Raw genomic sequence first — 19717 nt, 5'->3', positions numbered from 1 at the left:
AATTATAATTTTGATAAAAAGATTAAGAATTAAATTATATTTTTTATCAATTTAATTTTTTAATGCGTTAACTTTCAAAATATAGAGAATTTTAATGTAATAAATAAAATATAGCTAAGGGATAATTTTTAGATTACATCAAAAATCAGAAAATAAATAGTATAAAACAAAACCTAGTTAACGATTATTTAATAAAAATTATGATAAATTCTTTTTAGCTTAAAATTACAAAAGCAAAAAAAATAAAAAATATAACTTTTAAATATTAATGATAAGTATAATATGAAAAAAAAAAAAAAGGTATATAGTAAGTACCCTGTAGACTTATTATATTTATCTAAATTTGGGTCAGTGTGAAAGAAAAGAGGAGGAGGTCCCTCAAGCACTAAGTAATAGTAAGATTAAATGCAGTAAACAATGAGGCAGGGGTTAAAAGTGGTAGAACGGACACTAAAAAAGCACTGTGGCATATAGGGGCTTAAATAGAAGAGAGAGTGTATTGAAGTTAAGAAAAGTAGCATGGTCTATTTGTCATAATTCTCAAGAGTCTCGACAAGGTACTGCTTCTTCCTCTCACTTCTCCATTGATCTTACTACCTGGAAGCACTTGAGGAAACTGAAAGTTTGTAATCTTAATGCTAGTAATTTGCCTAAAGAATTCATTAGGTGTGGAGTTCTTGAATTTGACAAACACATGATATTTGACTACTTCTTTGCTCAAGCTTGTGGTTTCAATACTTCTCGTTTTGTTGGATAAAAATAACTACTTTTACAGATGTAGAAAGTATAAGAATCACAAAAGAATAGCTATGAAAGTTTACTTAATTTTATTGATGAATGAAACTATTTATACAAATTATCTAGTAACAGAATAAATAAAAAATCTGTTGAATATTATCGAATCTCCTAATTTACTGCAACAACAGATTTATAGCAGAAAAATAAAAATAAAATAACAAACTATTAAGTTTTAGTTAAAATAGCGTGTGTTTGCATTTGACTCAGCTACTGATGCATATCTTTAACACTCCTTCTTGCTTTAGTAGCTGCAAACTCCAAGTTTCTTTCTTGGGAGCGCCTTAGTAAAAATGTCAGCAATTTAGTTATCAGTTTGGCAGTACAACAAATGTACTTCACCATTCTTCTGTACTTCGCTTAAAAAATACAACTTAATATTAAACTGCTTTCTTTTTCTATGAAAGACGGGATTATTGGAGATTGAAACTGCTGTCTGATTATCAATGAACACTTGTGTACTTTCTTTTTGCTCCATATGTGAATCTTTCATAATCTTTCTGAGCCATAAAGCTTGATTCACAGATGCTCAGGCAAGAATAAATTCTGCCTCAGCAGTCGATTGAGCCGTTGTTTTATGTTTTTTAGAGCACCATGAAAATATGCCTAAGCCAAAAGTAAAGCAGTAATAAGAAGTACTCTTCATGTCATCTGCCCAATTAGAAATGAAGAGAACTCTATATTAACGAGAGGTACAACAAAAATACTGCAATATTTGCAGCCTCTGCCCAATATTCCTTAGGCGCAACTCTTTCTCATGAAGCATACATCTGAACATTTCAACTATCTTCCTATTCTTTCTTTCACTGACCCTATTTTGTTAAGGGGTATATGGAGCTATAAGTTAATGCTTGCTGCCTGCCTTTGTACAAACTGATTTAATTGTTCTGAGGTGTACTCTTTGCCATTATCAGACCTTAGAATTTGAATCCTACAGCCACTTTGGTTCTCAATCCATTGTTTAGATCTCCAAAGGACACATGCAACTTCAGACTTGAACCTGAGGAAATAAATCTAGCACATTCTGGTGAAATCATTTATAAAAATAATGTAATATTTACTCCGTTTTAGCGAAGGAGTTCTTTGAGGTCCGGCTAAGTCTGTGTGAATCAATTGTAGCCTCTCAGTTGCTCTCTAGGCAGTTTGTTTGAAGCGAAGTTTCGCATGCTTGCCAAATTGACAAGCTCTGCAACTTGGTAATTAAGGACTTGAAGAATTTGGATATCTGATATTTATCCCATCTTAATTATTTGTTTATTCTTTGTGCAATTTTTTGTAAAATTTTGAAATTTTTTCACTTTGTTTCGATACTTTTACTGTAGACTTGCTTTTGGAAATCCTGTTTATGTCCATGTGATTGGGTAAAACTGATAGTATTGAGTCTTGCGGAAGAATGTAAGATAATTAATTTGAGTTTTGTACTAAGTTGCTTTGGTTTATCTAATTTTGTTTTGATGATTTTTGTTTGGAACCTACTCAAAAGCACACTTGTGAGAAATTGAGCCTAAATTGTAAGCATACACTTTATATGCTTGTATTTATTTCTTGTTGAGAGTGCCAATTACTGTTTTTACTTTTAGAACTTGCTCGGTAATGCTTATGAGGGCCACAAGGAGAGTTTAACAATTTGGTATGATAAAGGCACTTAGATTTTTCATTCTAGCCAAATAGCCTTCATTCGTTTATTGATTCTGTAGATAACCCCTTCTTTCACCATTTTTTTATTATATTCCATTACCACTTAGTTTTATTCTGCTTTGGGTTATGATATTGCATATGAGTTGTTTTTATTGAAAATTTTTATCTTGGGAATAGTTTGGAATCTTGTAGCAGCTTTCTTCAATCCAAAAGAAATTCACTCTATTATGTGAATGTTCTTCCCTTATGAAAAAAATAAGAAAAAAAATAATATTAAGAAGAATAAGAGGGAAGGGTGATGAAAAGAAAGGAAGTAAGTGAGCTAATTGTTTAATTGCTTTTTGGAGTTTACATTTTGACTTGATTCCTATTTTCCACCTTAGACTACTATCCATTGTTTACTCCTTGTGATTATTGTAACTTGTGTGCAGGTCATGTATTTCATTGCAGAATACCATAGGTTCAACTCTGACCAAATTTACCTACCCTTACCTAATCCCCATTACAACCCTTATAAAGACCTCTTGACATGGTTGTTGACTCTCCATAAGTGGTAGGAGTAGGATTTAAGAGCAAGTATATAGTAAGTAAGGCAGTAGTTGATGCATTGAGTGACTAAATACTACCCTTTAAACACTTTGAGTGATTTAGAGTGAATCTGGTGAGGAGTTAGTTCTGAATAATTTTGTTGAGACAGTATTTTGCGAATTATTGGCATCTTGGTTGTGATACTTGAATTGATTGCTTCGTTTCTTTTTGTTTGACTTACGCTTGTTAAGGATATGTGCAAGAGTTCTCTAGCTTGTCTGTGCAGTTTAAGTGTTGTTCCTTAGTGGTTTATTTTCCTTATTTTACTTTTGATTGCTTGAGGACAAGCAATGAGCTAAATGTGGGGTTATTTGATGTGTGTAAAATACACACATCTAAATGAGGTTTTTAAGATTGATTTTATGGACATTTGGATGTGAATTGGTCCCAACACTCACCCTATGCATCTGTTTGTGTGCATTAGGTTCAAAAGAAGTCAAAGAATGATAAAGGGAAGAATTGGAGCATAATTGGGCGTCAAAGCTGCCGAAACAAGCTAAGTACGAGCATGAGGAAGCTGAAGATGGCCGTGTTGGTTTCAACACTGGCCATGTTCCCAACACGGCCGTTTTGGGTGCATTAAACATCAAAGAAGATGAGGCGTTAAGGAGCACGACCATAGAGAGTAACACGGCCAGAAACACCAAACCGTGTTCCCAACACGGCTAGGAACACGGCCATGTTCGCGGCGACAGGACGAATTAATTAAAAGAAAGAGCAAGAGGAAAGAAAAGAGAGCGGGGGAGAATGTCCCAAACCCTAATTTTTATCTCCCTAAGGATTTTCTGAGCTGAAACCAAGGAAAAAGGAGACTTGGATCAAGGTTTCAATCGAATTCCCTTCAAAGATCGAAGATTGGGCGAGGTTTGTTGATTGGTTTTCAAATCGAGCAAGAGGAATTGGGGCTGTTTACTCTCATCCAAGAGTGTAATCGGGTTTTCTCTACCTTTACTCATTGTTGTGATTGAATTCTTATGTATTTTGATAATGAACATGATTAGCTAGATTGATTAAATCCATTGGGATTTCTTTACTATGTTGGCTTAGTATTATATTGTTGGATTGTTTGGGTTAGTTTTGTATTCTTCTTGCTTTCAGTATTAATAAGATAATGCATCATTCATGAGACGTTGTGAATTGTGTGTTTAGATTGCTTTGTATGATTGAAAAGTCCATTTGGCAATTGAAATTTTGAATAGCAAGAACTGGTTAATAATCGCTTAGAGATAAGGATAATTAACTAGACGGATTAAGAATTAACAAAGCTTAATAGAGTCGGATTAAAGCTTAATGCTAATTTAAGAATCAATTGTTAGGAAGAGATTCCAACTTTAGGTTATTAGGTTTAGGAATTCGGTTATCTCGAGAGAGAAACCGAATTCGGTTAAGAATTCGTCCACGAGTAGCATAATTAGACTCACCAATCCTTTATCTTTTGTTTGATTGCCAACTAGTTTAGGTTCCCTTTGGGTTTGCTTTCTTGTCTTGGTAATTTTAGTTATCAATTACTCATGCATCTCCCTTAGAACTTAGATTGTAGCTATTAGTTAGTTTAGAAAGTATTCATCACTCATTTTAGGTTAATATAACAAAGAACAAAGGAGTAACTCTGGGCTTTCACTTTCCCGAGGAATACGACCTTGATACTCGCCATTAGTGCTACACTGCATCGATAGGTACACTGCCTTAGATTATAGCTAATACAAGTAGCACACATCAAGTTTTTGAAAGTTTGGGGTGTCTCCAATAGAACATGCCACTTGATGGGTTGCATCAGGACCGCGTGTGCACCGATATAAATCTGAGACAGATAGTAAAAGGTAAAAATTTTAAAAAGTAAATTTAGGACTTGTTCTGGTCGAGTTTAACTCTCTGGGATGAATTGAGTGAGTTTGTCGGAGTAAAGGCCCCTAGTCGAGCATTGCTCTCTAGAAGCCGGCTTTATTGGAAATTTAAGCGACCATACTGGATTTAAGGATCCTGGTCGAGCTTCTCTCTCTGAGCACCAGTTCTGTTGGAACGAGAGAGCTGAAAGGTTAAGACTGTTTAGTAATGAGAATTAGGGTTCTACTGAGGTACTCTATCCCGTATTATGTGAAATTTATTCTATAGAAGTATGGCATGACACATATTTTTGCATGATTTAATATTTTATTTTAATTAAACAAGTGTGTTATTGAAGTGTTTGTGTTCGTTTTTGGAATATATAATTTTAATTCACTCTCGAGACTGACAGTCTCAATTTAACTATTCTTTTTAGATATTATTAGCTTTTCTGCAGTTCTTTTCTCTAGCAGCCTGAGTCCTTCATCTTCAGGTTAATATAACTAATTTTTGGTATGTTTGATTTTTAAACTTCTAGAACCTCCACAATAAAAATTTTAGACTTTTATTTTGTAATTCTATATAAATTCAAACCTTGTTTATTTATGCTGACAGACCAAATTTTAATATAGTATCTAATGACTAAAGGTTAATTGTGGAAAAGTGTCAATGAATAGAGTCTGGATTGTATTTGATTTGAGTTGGAGAATGGTCATGCTTACTACGAGATTCGATGGCCTTACGCCTATCCATTCTCTAATGCCGGTCACGGGCTCACAGATCGGATCCTAACAACCAGAGTAAAAATTAGATATAGAAAAAGAAAAAAAAAATGTCATTGGCTCTTGTAAGACATGACTCAAAATAACATTTAAAAAATTTCATAATGAATAGTGCACCAGGGCTAACAAGAGGTAGCATGCAATGCAACTCAGGTTAATGCATTTTAATAACAGAATAATCTCACAGGAAATATAAGTGATATGAAAGTGAACATGGGAGTAACTATTTGTATATAATAAGCTAAGTTCAAAGTTTCGAGGAAATCTTTATGAGATTATATGGTGGATTTTGCTATATAAGTTATGTGAATTACCTGCTTTTGCTTTTGTATAGGATGAAAAGCCATAATGAAAAAGGAAATCTTAATATATCTACAAGTTTTCAATTTTTTTCTTTCAAGCACTAAAATAATGGTGGAAGGACGAATATATATATATATATATATATATGTATATATAGTGCTAAGCTTAGAATTTTAAAATATCTTAAATAATTTTAACAATGTGATTCAGGAGCCTAAAAATATATGAGCCTAAAAATATATCAAATGATAAGCAAAAAGGGACAACCATAAATGACTATTTTGTGCCTATATAAAACAGACCTTCATAGGGTTACTGCTCTAAACTCAGATTCAGCACTACTTAATGGCCACAGCATTCTGTTTTCTTACTCCGGTAAGTAGCAAGATTGCCCCTAGCAGAACCCTGTAGTTGATTTCCTATCAATTACACTTCTTAATCTGCATCACTAAACACATGTATATATCCACTTGGAGATGTCCTCCAGTTGTCTCCTTTCTAAGTACCTTAAAAAATTTTATGCAGCATCAAGTTTTTTTTTTAATGTCTTTGATAGAATAGGTATTTGGCAATGTCGTATTTGGTATAATTTCCTGAATTCAAACCTAAAAATATATAAAAAAAAATAAAAAATTAAAAAATTAATGCTTAGATCTTAATTACAAGATTCTTCTAATGAAATAGTATTGGCGTCTAGCTTCCTTTGAAACTTTCCTCCCAAATAAACTTGTTCCTACATGACAATGCAGCTCCAGAATTGCTAGTCATAGTCATAGCAATAGCAGTATAGAGAGATGATGCATGAGCAATTGTTTCATATGAATAAGATGTACCCAATATTTTTTTCCCTTTCACTTACTAGATACAATTAGGTATAAAAGAAAATACCACCACATAGTAATCATGTTTGGGTCATAAGAGTATAAGGGTAGAGATAACTATTAACAAATGGCAATGATTTAATTATGGAAAAAGACTCAGAAATGGGAATGAACTTGGGTCAAGTATCAAGGTAGACATTAAAATTTGCAAGGATCCACAAAATTGTTGACTGAAACCCTATGCTATGTACAATTGCTATGGTTTTCATTTTCTATAGGCCAAATATAACCAAAGCATCTTTAGCTAAAAAAATCATCGCGACTTGATGTATCCCCTCCATCATCTGAATCACTGTTGGCATTGAATGTCAGCATAAGCTCTAAAAGTTCCCTACCAGCAGCTGAGCTCTCTTCAATGCGCTCTGGGCTAGTTCTCCACCTTTGCAATGAAAATAGTTGCAACATCAGGTCCTGTGGCGAAGCAATACGGTACATCCAGCCCCTAGCCTTTGGTTTCAGCTGAACACAGAAAGCGTAAATCAGAATCATCATAACTGTCAAACAAAATTATCAACATCTTCATCGCAATCATCATCATTATTATCAGCATCTATGTCATTGTCATCACTGCCCCCATCCCCATCATCCAAACTATCATCATCATCGTAGCCATCATCATCATCATCATCGCCATCACTGTCTTCGTCATCAGCATCATCATCATCATCATCATCATCATCGTCATCATCATCATCATCAGAGAAAATATCCTCATCATCTTCGTCATCATCCTCAACACCAAAGGCAAACCGTCGAATGAGATCACGCATCGGAACCTTTTCCAAACAAGTAACAGCACAGATAATACTGGAGATAAATGTATTCTTATGCAATTAGTTTGTCCTTGGATGTTTGATAAGTAAATTGAATTTCAATGTATTGGTTTCCTTTATTTCAATATTGGTTTATTTTGTTTTTTCTTCTTATGATCTACATCATAGGGAAAAACCACCGAAGGAAATGTCTACATATGTCCAACTAAATTTGGAATTTGTCAATACATAATGGGATAACTTTTTCCAACTTTGTTGCTAAAATGTCGTGCATAGACTATCTTAAGGACAAAAAAATTTATACCCCTGAATTTGTATAGATTAGTCAATTTAACACTTTAACTTTTAATTTAACCTAACAAACACCTCAATTTTACGTTCTTTAATACATAAACACCTTTAACTTTCAATTCAATCTAACATTAACATGAACTTTGTTTTTTGGTAATATTTAAACACCTTTGTATAGTACATGTAGATGTATTGAATGAAAACACATGTCAAAAAGTATTAAAATATTACATAAAAGTAAGTTCATGTGTCTATTAAGTGACACCGAAAGTTAGAGTATTAAACTAACTAAATGAAAAAAATTCAGGGGCATAAATATGCATTTGGACCTATCTTAAAGTATCATTTTCTTTCGCTACACCCAAACGTTAAAGCATTCGACTAAGCCTGCAGCATCAAGTAAAAAGGAAAAAAATCAAGTATATGCCTTCAGTCATTAGCTTAATATGATAAAGTATACCCGTCCAATGTTTGTAGGCAGAGTAGCTCTCTCTATGGCTTTTGGAGTCCACATCTTTATATCATTCTCGATTCCACTACTAGCAAGCACAGTGGCATGAGGATGAGGTTCGATACAGTTTACCACATGCTTATCTGCTTCCATGGCACGGATGAGTTCGCCACCCTTTTTCTTCCAAATAAATATCCGACCACAATCCGATCCACTCACCACGTACTCACATCCAGGTCCAAAGAAGCTTACCCCCTTAACAGTCTCACAATTTTGATGTCCTTCATAAACTTGGGGAGAGACTTTCCCATCAACATCCATACATGCCAGCTCGCCTGCAGAGCTGCCAATTGAGACTGGAGATGATGGATCTGGATTGGGACCCAGTCCCATATCTCGTGTAAAAAGATAGATGAGCTCATCATTATATGAGACTAAAAGCTCACTCTGGTCTGAGAATGACAAGCCTGTTATACCAACTCGCTCATCACCAATCAAATGTGGAGGACAAAAGTAATCTGTAGGTTGACCAAACTCAGTTGACCCATCCCACTTGTACATGCGAATATCATAAAGCCGAGTATACTCGTCTGACCCTGCAACTGCAAAGAGATTTGGGTTCCTTGGATCAATTGTAATTGCATTTAGATGTACAACTGGCATGTACTCCCTCCTATCATCAATTGGTCGGCAAGAGAAAAGCTCTGTCGCCCTCCTAGTTCTCAGATCAAACTGAAATGATATTGATAATGTCAAATTAAATTAACCAACTAAGCAAAGTCAGGTGAAAATCAAAATCACAAGACGACATGGAAATAGTACAATACAAGCATAAGACTAGGGACTACAATCTTTTTTTGTCCATTAAAGACATTCCCTGCTAATAATCTACCAGGCATCTGGTTTGGGAGTTCTCTGATGGTAGAAAATAAGGAAAAGATGAAAGAAAGCAGTCCCCTCTTTCTTGTTCCAAACTCTCCTTTGCGGTCAGACCAACAAGTACTAATCATATCAACCTCCAGCATCCCAATCTTTCTTTCCGCATTGATCATAAACCTAAATGTCATAAGGCATTGAAGCTTTGCCCATCATTCAAGTACTTGCAAGCAAATTTCAGAAACCTATCAGACATCATGCAGGTAATCCTTAAAACTTTATGTCACTCCCAGACATATTATTTAACAGTTCATAAATCTGAGCTAATTACTTAGATGAACACATGGCTATGTAAGTACTCTTAAGAAACAAAACTAAAAGGCTGCCAATTGAAATTAGCAAAAGCAAATAGAACTCACATGTTGAACCAGTCCATCCTCACCACAAGTATACAATATATACGGGCTCCCAGGCTCAATAGCCAACTTATGAGCTCGTCCTTGGTGTTTAGCTAGCAATGTAGTTTCCACTGCTCCACATTCCAAAATTTGAGCAAATCGAACCTAGAATAGAGGTATATATCCCCAATAAGAAAACTATCATTTCATATTCAATGTTTCAATATATCCTAGCCTTTTTAAATTGGTGAACACAACAATGTTTTTCTTAATCTATGAAGTTTGGAGTAAAAAAGAAGAGAAAGCTTTATGATAGCACAGGTACCAAGTTGCAAGTAAAGAAAGACTTATCATATATCATGTCCTTTAGAAACAGACATATTTACCTGACCATCTGCAGCACAAGTAACAATGCTTCGGTCATCCGTGTAAGGCATGATTTTAGCTTGAAAGACATTTTTAGTATGACCCGAATGAAAAGAAAGCTTGATACGCCCAGATTCCCAATCCCAGAGTATAACCCGCCTGTCATCAGAACCTGACACCAGAATATCACCATTAGCGTTGAAGCTTACCGTATTGACACAGCCTCTGTGCTTATCTAGCTTCTTGTATAGATCAAGTCGTAGTACAAGATCCTGAAAGGAAAAATAACTATTTCTTGAGAACATGAATAACTCCAAAAAGAAAAGAATAACAAAAAAGAGGCCCATGTTTGGGTTAGACAAAAGAAATAAACAAAAGGGGTAGGAAACGTTAACACAGCACTATGATTCATCATAGAAACAAGGAAGATCGACGAAACAATATAGGACACTAACTCAATCCATCAACAATAGAATGCAGTATAATCTACTTATCAGTTTCATTTTAGTTCAATCTGCCTTCAATTCAAAGCATAGAAAGCACAATAACAATAACTTGAGAAAAAAAATCTTTAACAAATGACGCAAGAACTTATAAAATCCAAATCAGTACTTTCTAATTAACCTTAAAAGTCTTACCGTAATGAGTAACTAATCCAAGAACCATCATGCACATCAAGAACAATGGCGATACAAAAGGTTTTCTTTTAACTATCTTACACAATCAAGTAACCCATGATCAAAGATATCACCTAAACTATCTTAACAATACCATGTTTAACAAATTGCTAAATTTAAAATGTTCAATTAATGAAACACATAATCACCAAAATTCCACAAAAGAAACTAAAAACAAATAAAACCAATTGGGCAGACCTCAGAAGCGGCAAGACGATGAGCAAAATTGCGAGTGGAGAGCTCGCCAACCTCTCTTTGCCAAACATTAAGCACCGCCTTATCAGGGTTAGTTCTAGCTCTCTTTTTCATCGCTCAATCCTTGAAGAAAGTAAGAACAACAATATCAAACAAGTAACCAATAAAGATTCAAAACTTGAGAGATTGGGGATCGTGGTTAGAGGTCAGTGATAGAATTGTCCAGAAGCTTTCTCTGTGTCTGAATGTGCCTTGGAGAAAAGATGGGTTTTGCGTTATGGTTTTGTTTTGGGTATTAATATAATGACACCACTTGGATTGGAATTTGTAACAGAGTTACCTCTCTCCCTTGTTTGCCGGCATTTTATAGTCTTACTAGCGTACACGTTCTTGATGGTGGCCCCTTATGAACTATGATTATGGGATTTTAATAAAATAAGAGGTTATATTTCTTCTAATGTTTACCTACCTACACCAAATTACTTCTCATTCAAATTATCAAATTTATTTTATGAGATTCTCTATTTCCATATCTATTTTTGATAGACAAGAGCTATCTAATGATACAATTCCCTCTAACTATTATTTTTAAACAATTTTTTCTAACAAAAGAAATTAGATTTCACAATTAATAAAGGATAAATATAATAAAATATAATGTGGTTTCACGTTTTATAATTTTTAGCATCTGTTAATCTTTTTCAAATAAATAGAGAAATGTAGTTATAAATAGTGACAAAAAAAATTACGTATTTTATTAGATTCAACAATCTTTATTTCGATAAACCATCATTATCATATTGCTTATGTATGATAATGTGAGTTTAGAGCTTAACGATTCATATTTCGTTATTCAACCGTCAAATTGCGGTTTAAAAAGAAGTTACTGATCTGATGAGATCGATTTGATGATCAAACAACAACGTCTTAAGTTGTTAAGCTTTAAACTCATATTATCAAAATATGGACATGGCTGATCGGAGTAAAGACACTTGAGTCCTTGCGAATAAACACTTTTAATGGTGAAATACTTTTTTATTTTAATTTTTAACCACATATTTTCTTTTGTCTAGAAAAAAATTAAATAGTAAAAATTCTCAAATTATGAAATTATAGTAATACTTTTTTATACTTATTATTCCTTGTACTTAAGGCAAAGTATGGCATACAAAAACAAAGCTCCAATAGTGTTTAGTAGTTATTGCAATGGACTGAGCTAAAACATTCACCTCTAGGTATAAAATTAAAGGAATAATTAATAAAGTTAGGCTGAAGAATGGCTAGTTCATGATAAATTCCTCTGGCATCTGCATAATTTTGCTTGCCGGGATTCACTTCTTGAATTACCTAAAGAGAATCCTCCTTCAAAAATTTAACAAATTCTAAACCCTAGCAACTGTCTAAAGTATTCTTTGCTTACGGTAAGAATTCCAAAAGAATAGGACACATGGATACTAATAAAGACCTTAGAACTAATTCTAATAATCTTTGCTTAGTAGCTTCTTACAACTACTAAGTAATGGAGACTAATCTACATGAGTGATCCAATCCAAATTTCCTCCACTATGTGATGTCATCCTACTGCTTTAATCCATTTATTGTGAAAAAATCGCATAGTTGTCTAAGGCTTTTTATTATAAACTTGGGGGTGAAAAGTGGTAACAATCCTGCTAGACATGATACAGGCTCTCCTCTGCTGCAAAAAATTCGTAGAACTATAGCTAGCTTGGACTGGGCATAAGCCTGTCACTGTTGCAACAACCTTGAAGCTATGCAAGAAGACCCAACCAAAGCAAGAACCCTGAGCGCTCCAAAGAAAATATCTATAGAATAAAAGGAGAGGAGGACTTGATTGCACCATTGATTCCTTTAGTAAATATATCTACAACTTGGTCTTCAGTTTTGATATACTTCATCTCTATTTCTCCATGCAAAAATTTTTCTCGCATAAAATGATAATGTACTTCCAAGTGTTTGATTCTTACGTGGAATACTGGATTTTTAGTCAGGTGAACAACTGACTGATTATCAGAATATAATTGCATCGAGTAATTAATATTTTAATGAAGATCCCTCATAAGCTACATCATCCATATACACTCTTGAGTTGCCATAGCTATTGCCTGGTACTCTGCTTCAATACTTGACAATGATACTGTAGGTTGTCTTTTGCTGCACTAAGAAACAGGAACTAATCCAAGGCAAAATATATATCCTATCGTTGAACGGATTGTATCATAACTAATAGTACCTCAAACATATCACAAAATTCTCCTTACAGCTTCTAGGTGAGGCTTTTTTGATTTTTGCATTAATCGGCTCACTATATTTACCGTATATGACATATTTGGTCTTGTAAGAGTGAGATACATAAGACTACCAACTAGCTGTCTGTACATCGTAGCATCGTCCAAATCATTTCCTTCAGTCGAGGATAACTTTGTATATACCTCTACTGGAGTTGAAATAGTCTTCCATTCTAGTATCCTATACTTCTCGAAGAGATCCTTAGTATACTTTTATTGGCATAAGAAGATTCTAGCCTTGGTTTGCTCCACTTCAAGACCAAAAAAATGCTTTAACTCTCCTAAGGCTTTCATTTGAAAGCGTACCGATAAGTTGACTTTGATTTGATATATCTTCACCCTGTCGTCTCTTGTGATGATAAGATCATCTACATAGACTAGTATTATGGCCAACTTACCACCTTGAGCTCTTACAAAAAAATTGGAGTATAATCACTTTGAATCAAAAACTTCGTTATCTTCCCATACCAACCTCTTGGTGCTTGCTTCAATCCATAAAGTGCCTTTTTTAGCTTACATACATAGCTTGGATGAGCCTTACTTTCAAACCCTTGAGGTTGCTCCATATATATTTATCGATCCAATTCTCTATGTAGAAATGCATTCTTTACATCTATCTACCAGAGTTTCCAATTCTTGCAAACAGTTAAGGCTAATAGAACACGTACCATTATAATCTCTACTACTAGACTAAACGTCTCATCATAGTCCAGCCTATATATCTGTGAGAATCCTCAAGCCACCAACTGAGCTTTACACTTCTTAATTAATCTGTCAGACAACTCTTTACTTTATATACCCATTTACAAGATATCGACTTCATTTATGTAGGCTTCAGAACTAATTCCTAAGGCTCGTTCTACTTTAAGGCTTTTATTTTCTCTTTTATAGCTTTCCTCCACTCATTTCTTGAGAATGCTTCCTCATATGTTGTAAGCTCTTTTACTTTGCCATCCTCAATAAGTGCTGCATTGGCATTATTGGGATTTGATTTATGTTGCATTTTTGTTCTTCTTAATTATGGCCTAATTTCTTCTGTACTTTTAGCATCTTGAATTTCTACAAATTGACGTGGGTCGTGCTTCTTCTCGTGTTTGATGCACTCCCGTACGCCATGGAGACTTAGCCTTCTCGGGTGACTTGGCCTTTTTAGGTGACTTATCACTGGCTATTTCTGTGTCTCATTCTACCTCTTGAGTGCTTTATTCAACTGCTTCCTCTTGTTCAAATCTCTCTTGTATTTCTTCTCGATTTCTTTTGAGTCTGATAAAACTACTACTTGAGAAGACTACCAGGATGATGCTTCATCAAATATCACATTTTTTGAAATATGACATCTTCATGTTGTAGGATAACAACACTTCCACCCTTTTCTTTGATTATCATAACCCACATAAATGCACCTTATTACTTTCTTATTGAACTTGGTGTGTAAATGATTGGGTATGAAAACATAACATATGCAACAAAAAACTCAAAAGTGACTTGCAATGGGTCTTATGTTCCAAAACTTCTCAAAAGGTGAAATTGATCCAAGTGGCATCTGTGGCAACCTATTGATAACGTGCGTAGCCGTCTTCATGCACTCTTCCCAGAATCAAGGTGAAACGTTCTTCGCATGAAGCATACTTCTGCATATCTCTGTAAGGTACCTGTTCTTTCTTTTTATTACTCCATTTTGTTATGGAGTGTTGGGACACGTCAATTGTCATTGTATCTTACAATCTTGTAGGTACTTCGAGAATTCATATGAAGTATATTCACCTCCATTGTTGGTACGTAGACATAAAATTCTCTGACCAACTTCTTTTTCAACTGTCTCTTTGAACTCCTTAAACTTGATAAAGGCTTCTGATTTTCCTTTATAAAGTATAACCATATGTACCTTGAGAAGTCATCGATGAAGGTTATCAAATACCCAAAACCACTGATGGATGGTTGTTTCACAGGTCTAAACACGTATAAATGAATAAGCTCTAGAGGCTTTTTAGCTCTATACTTAGAATCTTCATAAGGTAATTGGTGTGCTTTCCCATACTCACATCCAACACATACCGTATCCTTTCGAACATCTAGCTGAGGAAGTCCCTTGAGCATGGACTTATCCATCATTTCTTTCAACTTGTGATAGTTCACGTGTCCTAGCCATGCATGCCATAAATAAGCTATCTTACTCCTTCTAGTCTTATCCTCGAATGTTGTTTGTGCTGACATCACATAGACAGACTCTATCTTTCATCCCTCCATGAATGGCACACTTATTGGTTTTAGACTTTGATATACTTTCACATCTTTTGGCCTGAACACCATATAGTTTTTCAAGGATTGAGTTGTGACATTGATATCAAATTCTTCATCCCAGGCACGTGCAATACATTCTCTAGCAATACTTACCTGGAATTATATCTAGGCACTATTGTCGTCTTGCCAATGTAAGTGATGGTTAACCTTGAGCTATTTGCAATGATAACAACTCGTCCCCCTTCATATTCTGTCATGCTTGATAATTTTTTTTTATCTTCTAGAGTCTACTCTCCAATCATCACTGTAATTGATAGATTTAACACTCACCATGATAAGTGCTTGCTCCTCTTTTAGCTTAGTCGTGATGGAGGATGTAAACATATCAGAGTCACTAGTTACCATTTCTGCAATGGCACATGAAGCCTAAAAACTCCATTCATCTCCACTTTCAATTTGAGGTTGAGTGGATGTTTGCAACATTCCCCTTCGATTCTTTTAAATCAACAATCTCGAGCATAGTGATCTCGTTTGCCACAATTGTAGCACTGACCATTCTTGCGACGACTAGTTTTATCTTCTGACTGATGGTTGTAGTGAGCTCCCTTTCATTGTCAGCTTCTTCCTTGATAACGCTTTTGTCATCCTTCCTACTTTTTCTTTCCTTCACTTCTTGATCTTGTAGTATAAGTAGCCTTATCTTTTCTATTGTTAAAGAGAGCTTTCTCTTCTTCCTTGACTAATACTTTAGATATTTGTTTGTCTAAAGCTTCCTGATTTTGCTGATACATTTTCCAACTCATTTAAAGACGACTCCTTAGACCATCCATGAATTGCCATGATGAGTGCATTAAACTCGGGTCATAACCTGTGAATTATGATAATCTTTATTCTTATCTCCGTAATTTGATTTTGAAGATCTAATTTTGAAATTTCTTGACATAAAGTTTTAACTGTAGTAAAGTACTCACTCACTGTCATTTCACGCTGTGAGATTGATAATAGCTCGTTCTCGAGTTGTTGTATCTTGGCATCATCCGTCCGAGCGAATAATCCGGCAAGAATGTTACATGCCTCTTTGGATGTTTTTACATCTCTGATGCACTGCAATAAATCATCCACCACAAATACCGACAAAGCATCACAATGGGATATATTAGTAATTAATGTTATAGTTAAAATTACTATCCTCGATAATGATCGATTTTGTTTTAAATGTTTATAATTATGCATTAAAGAAGAAAATTGTCGCTCAAGTTAAATAAAGATTTCTTTAAAAAAAGTGATGAAAGTATAGTGAGAATAGTGAAATGATGATGGTAGTAAGAATAATGCATTAATCTATTAAAAGTAGGTACTTTTTAGAAGCTTTTTTGATATTTTATTCTTTTTAATCTACTAAAATGATAATATGTGTTTTAAGATTATAAATATGTAATTCCTATTGACTTAATATATACACTCAATTCTAAATATTTACTAAATTTACACACCAAATTGTAATTTTTAAAAATTTAAATACTTTTTTATCAAATTTTAACAAGTACACATAATTATCTAGATTCTTTTACTAAAAAATATTAATAATTTTTATTTATACATATTAAATTATAATTTTAAAAATTTAAACACTTAATTATCAAATCTTAATAAGGTTAAACACTATTTTTATAATTATAACAACACGCACCCATTGCAAAACCGCAATGGTGACCAAATTTCTATGGGACAAAAACGCATCAATTGCCCTGTTCATATTCTCCTACTGTAAAAGAACTCCAAGCACAATTTACAAAAATAAATATTTACAAAGCAGCTTCACATCCAAGAATGTAAATCTTGACCCAGAAAATATGAGTCTTGGTGGACACCTATATAAATACAAACGACACCAAATCCTAAAATTCAATCAATTAACTAGTTAGATCAAGAACATAGAACTGTACCCAAGTCAAACCGTGTTTGAAATTTTCAAGAATTATGGCAATCAAGATTCAAGAGCATGAATTGGGATCTAGATCAAGAAAAGGACAAAATAAAAAGAGAAAAATAAAAAGGAAAAGAAAAATAAAGTTAAAAGATCTAAGAACTTATAAAAGTAAAAAAGAAGAAAAAAGATTAAAAATCTCTTTTATATCTTATCTCTTTGTCATATTTACTAACTATCCTTATATACTTTATATGTATGTAATAGACAAGTATTATACCAAATACCTTAATACTTTCTATAAGGATCTGATAATATCTATTTCTTTCCATTTTATGAGACTTGCATCTTTTACTTAATATTGCCCGGACAGTGACAATAACACTTTTCCTTCTATTTTAGTTTAGTTTAACAGTTTCAACTTAAAAAATTTAATTGAGATTTTATCAAAGAGTTGTCGGTAACTTTGGCCAATTTTAAATGCAAAATTAACTTACTAATTACTACTCAATACTTACTTCTAAGCAAGTAAGCGCACCCAGCGAGCATTATCCGTTTCCATACGTAACCCAGAACACTGCTCTCTTGCTTTTATGCAAATGTATGCGCAACTTGGTTATCAGCTTAGGATCAAACTTCCATGGAGCGAGCAGCTCCGCCACCGCGACCACCACCGCCACCGCAACCAACAACAAGTACTGCCAATGAAATGGGTATTTAGATGTGCAGCTTTAAGCAAACAAGGGCAACGATTCTTGTCTTCTCTTGCCATCGCCACTACTAAAGGAGATACCGTAGCCACCAACCGTTTGATAAAGAAATTTGTAGCAGCGTCACCTAAATCTATTGCTCTTGATGCACTCTCTCATCTTCTCAATCCTCACTCCTCTCATTCTCACCTCTCTTCTCTCGCATTCACTGTAAGTTAAATCTCTCTTTCATATCAACACAAACTTCTCCTTTTCGTCTTGTTTTCTTCTTTTAGAAACAAAAGATTGCGCTCTGACCGGAGTCGAACTCGTAACCACAGATCATCCATGGAGTCAATTTTTTCTTTTTTCCTTTGAATTAATTGAGCTCTAACTGAGTCCAAACTTGCAACCTCACTGTCCTGGTGCCCAGTATAGCCGAGCCCAATACCGTGTTAGAAATGTTAAATGCGAGCTTTAACATAATTGGCCAATGTTTTGCAGCTGTACTTGAAGATTGCAGAAGCAAGGTGGTTTCAATGGAACCCAAAGTTAGTAGCAGATGTTGTTGCCTTTCTTGATAAACAAGGTCGATATGATGAATCGGCGACTCTAGTTTCTGATTCTATTTCCAAATTACAAGTTAAAGAGAGAGATCTTGCTCGTTTTTATTGCAATTTGGTTGAGTCTCAGTCTAAGCAGAATTCTATCCGCGGTTTTGATAATTCTGTTGCTAGTTTAATGCAACTTGTCTGCAACTCTAACTCTGTCTATGTAAAAAGGCAAGGCTATAAATCCATGGTTAATGGATTATGTGAAATGGGTAGGCCTAGAGAAGCAGAAACTTTGATTGAAGAGATGGGAAAGGAAGGAGTGAGGCCATCAATGTTTGAGTTTAAATGCGTTGTGTATGCATATGGAAGCTTAGGATCGTTTGAAGAAATGAACAAGTGTCTTCACCAAATGGAAAGAGCAGGGTTTAGGGTTGATACAGTTTGTTCAAATATGATTCTTGCATCGTATGGAGCTCATAATGCACTTCCTGAAATGGTTTTATGGCTCCAAAAGATGAAGGATTTAGGCATTCCATTCTCATTAAGGACTTGCAATTCAGCTTTAAATTCTTGTCCTACAATAATGTCAATGATGCAAAACTCAAATGATTTTCCCATTTCAATTCACGACCTGATGAAGATTTTGAGTGAAGATGAGGCTCTATTAGTCAAAGAAATTGTTACATCATCAGTTCTGGATGAGGCAATGAAGTGGGACGTAGCAGAGGCTAAGTTGGATTTGCATGGAACGCACTTGTGTTCAGCTTATTTAATAATATTGCTGTGGATTGAGGAGATGAGAAAGAGGTTCAAAAGTGTTAATTATGTGAATCCAACAGAAATTACAGTGGTTTGTGGTTCGGGAAATCATAGCATTGTTAGAGGGGAATCTCCTGTTAAGTGTATGGTCAAAGACTTTATGGTTCGAGCAAGAAGCCCTATGCGAATTGATAGGAGAAATATAGGTTGTTTCATTGCTAAAGGGAAAGTTGTTGAAGAATGGTTGTGTTAATTGAAAAGGAGAAAAACTATAATTATGTTGTTCTTTGAAACTTGAGCATATGTTCTTAAAACTAAACTAAGTTTATTTAGGCATTTCTTTTAGTATCTTAAAATGGACATATTGTTGCAATTGGTTCAGGCATAAAATGCTTAGGAGGGC

At 34.4% G+C, this 19717-nt stretch overlaps 2 protein-coding genes and 1 long non-coding RNA gene across 4 annotated transcripts; 1 reads left to right on the top strand and 2 right to left on the bottom strand.

Moving 5' to 3' along the window:
- Positions 1 to 6869: 6869 nt before the first annotated feature.
- On the bottom strand, positions 6870 to 11218 carry LOC8283239 (DDB1- and CUL4-associated factor 8). 2 transcript variants are annotated; one of them, XM_002521194.4, is made up of 5 exons: positions 10842 to 11207; positions 9987 to 10238; positions 9622 to 9765; positions 8336 to 9058; positions 6870 to 7270 (listed from the first exon to the last, which is right to left on the bottom strand). In XM_002521194.4, the coding sequence occupies exons 1-5, from the start codon at positions 10950 to 10952 to the stop codon at positions 7052 to 7054; spliced, it is 1449 nt and encodes a 482-aa protein (XP_002521240.1). In that variant the 5' UTR covers positions 10953 to 11207; the 3' UTR covers positions 6870 to 7051. The 2 variants fall into 2 exon arrangements, with proteins under 2 accessions (XP_002521240.1, XP_015576065.2); XM_015720579.3 differs by having other exon boundaries at positions 7199 to 7587; positions 10842 to 11218.
- A 3753-nt stretch (positions 11219 to 14971) lies between these two features.
- Positions 14972 to 17918, bottom strand: LOC125371001. The gene is made up of 3 exons (XR_007217157.1): positions 17831 to 17918; positions 16357 to 16489; positions 14972 to 16253 (listed from the first exon to the last, which is right to left on the bottom strand). It is a non-coding gene; the product is annotated as an uncharacterized LOC125371001 (long non-coding RNA).
- LOC8283238 (pentatricopeptide repeat-containing protein At2g17033) lies at positions 17834 to 19607 on the top strand. The gene is made up of 2 exons (XM_002521193.4): positions 17834 to 18232; positions 18506 to 19607. Exons 1-2 carry the CDS (start codon positions 17906 to 17908, stop codon positions 19565 to 19567), a joined length of 1389 nt encoding a protein of 462 aa, XP_002521239.2. The 5' UTR covers positions 17834 to 17905; the 3' UTR covers positions 19568 to 19607.
- Positions 19608 to 19717: the final 110 nt, after the last annotated feature.

The sequence above is a fragment of the Ricinus communis genome, chromosome 8, assembly GCF_019578655.1.
Source record: "Ricinus communis isolate WT05 ecotype wild-type chromosome 8, ASM1957865v1, whole genome shotgun sequence".
Lineage (NCBI taxonomy): Eukaryota > Viridiplantae > Streptophyta > Magnoliopsida > Malpighiales > Euphorbiaceae > Ricinus > Ricinus communis.
The sequence above is the reverse complement of the archived record's forward strand: the minus strand, read 5'-3'. Positions and strand labels throughout refer to the sequence as shown.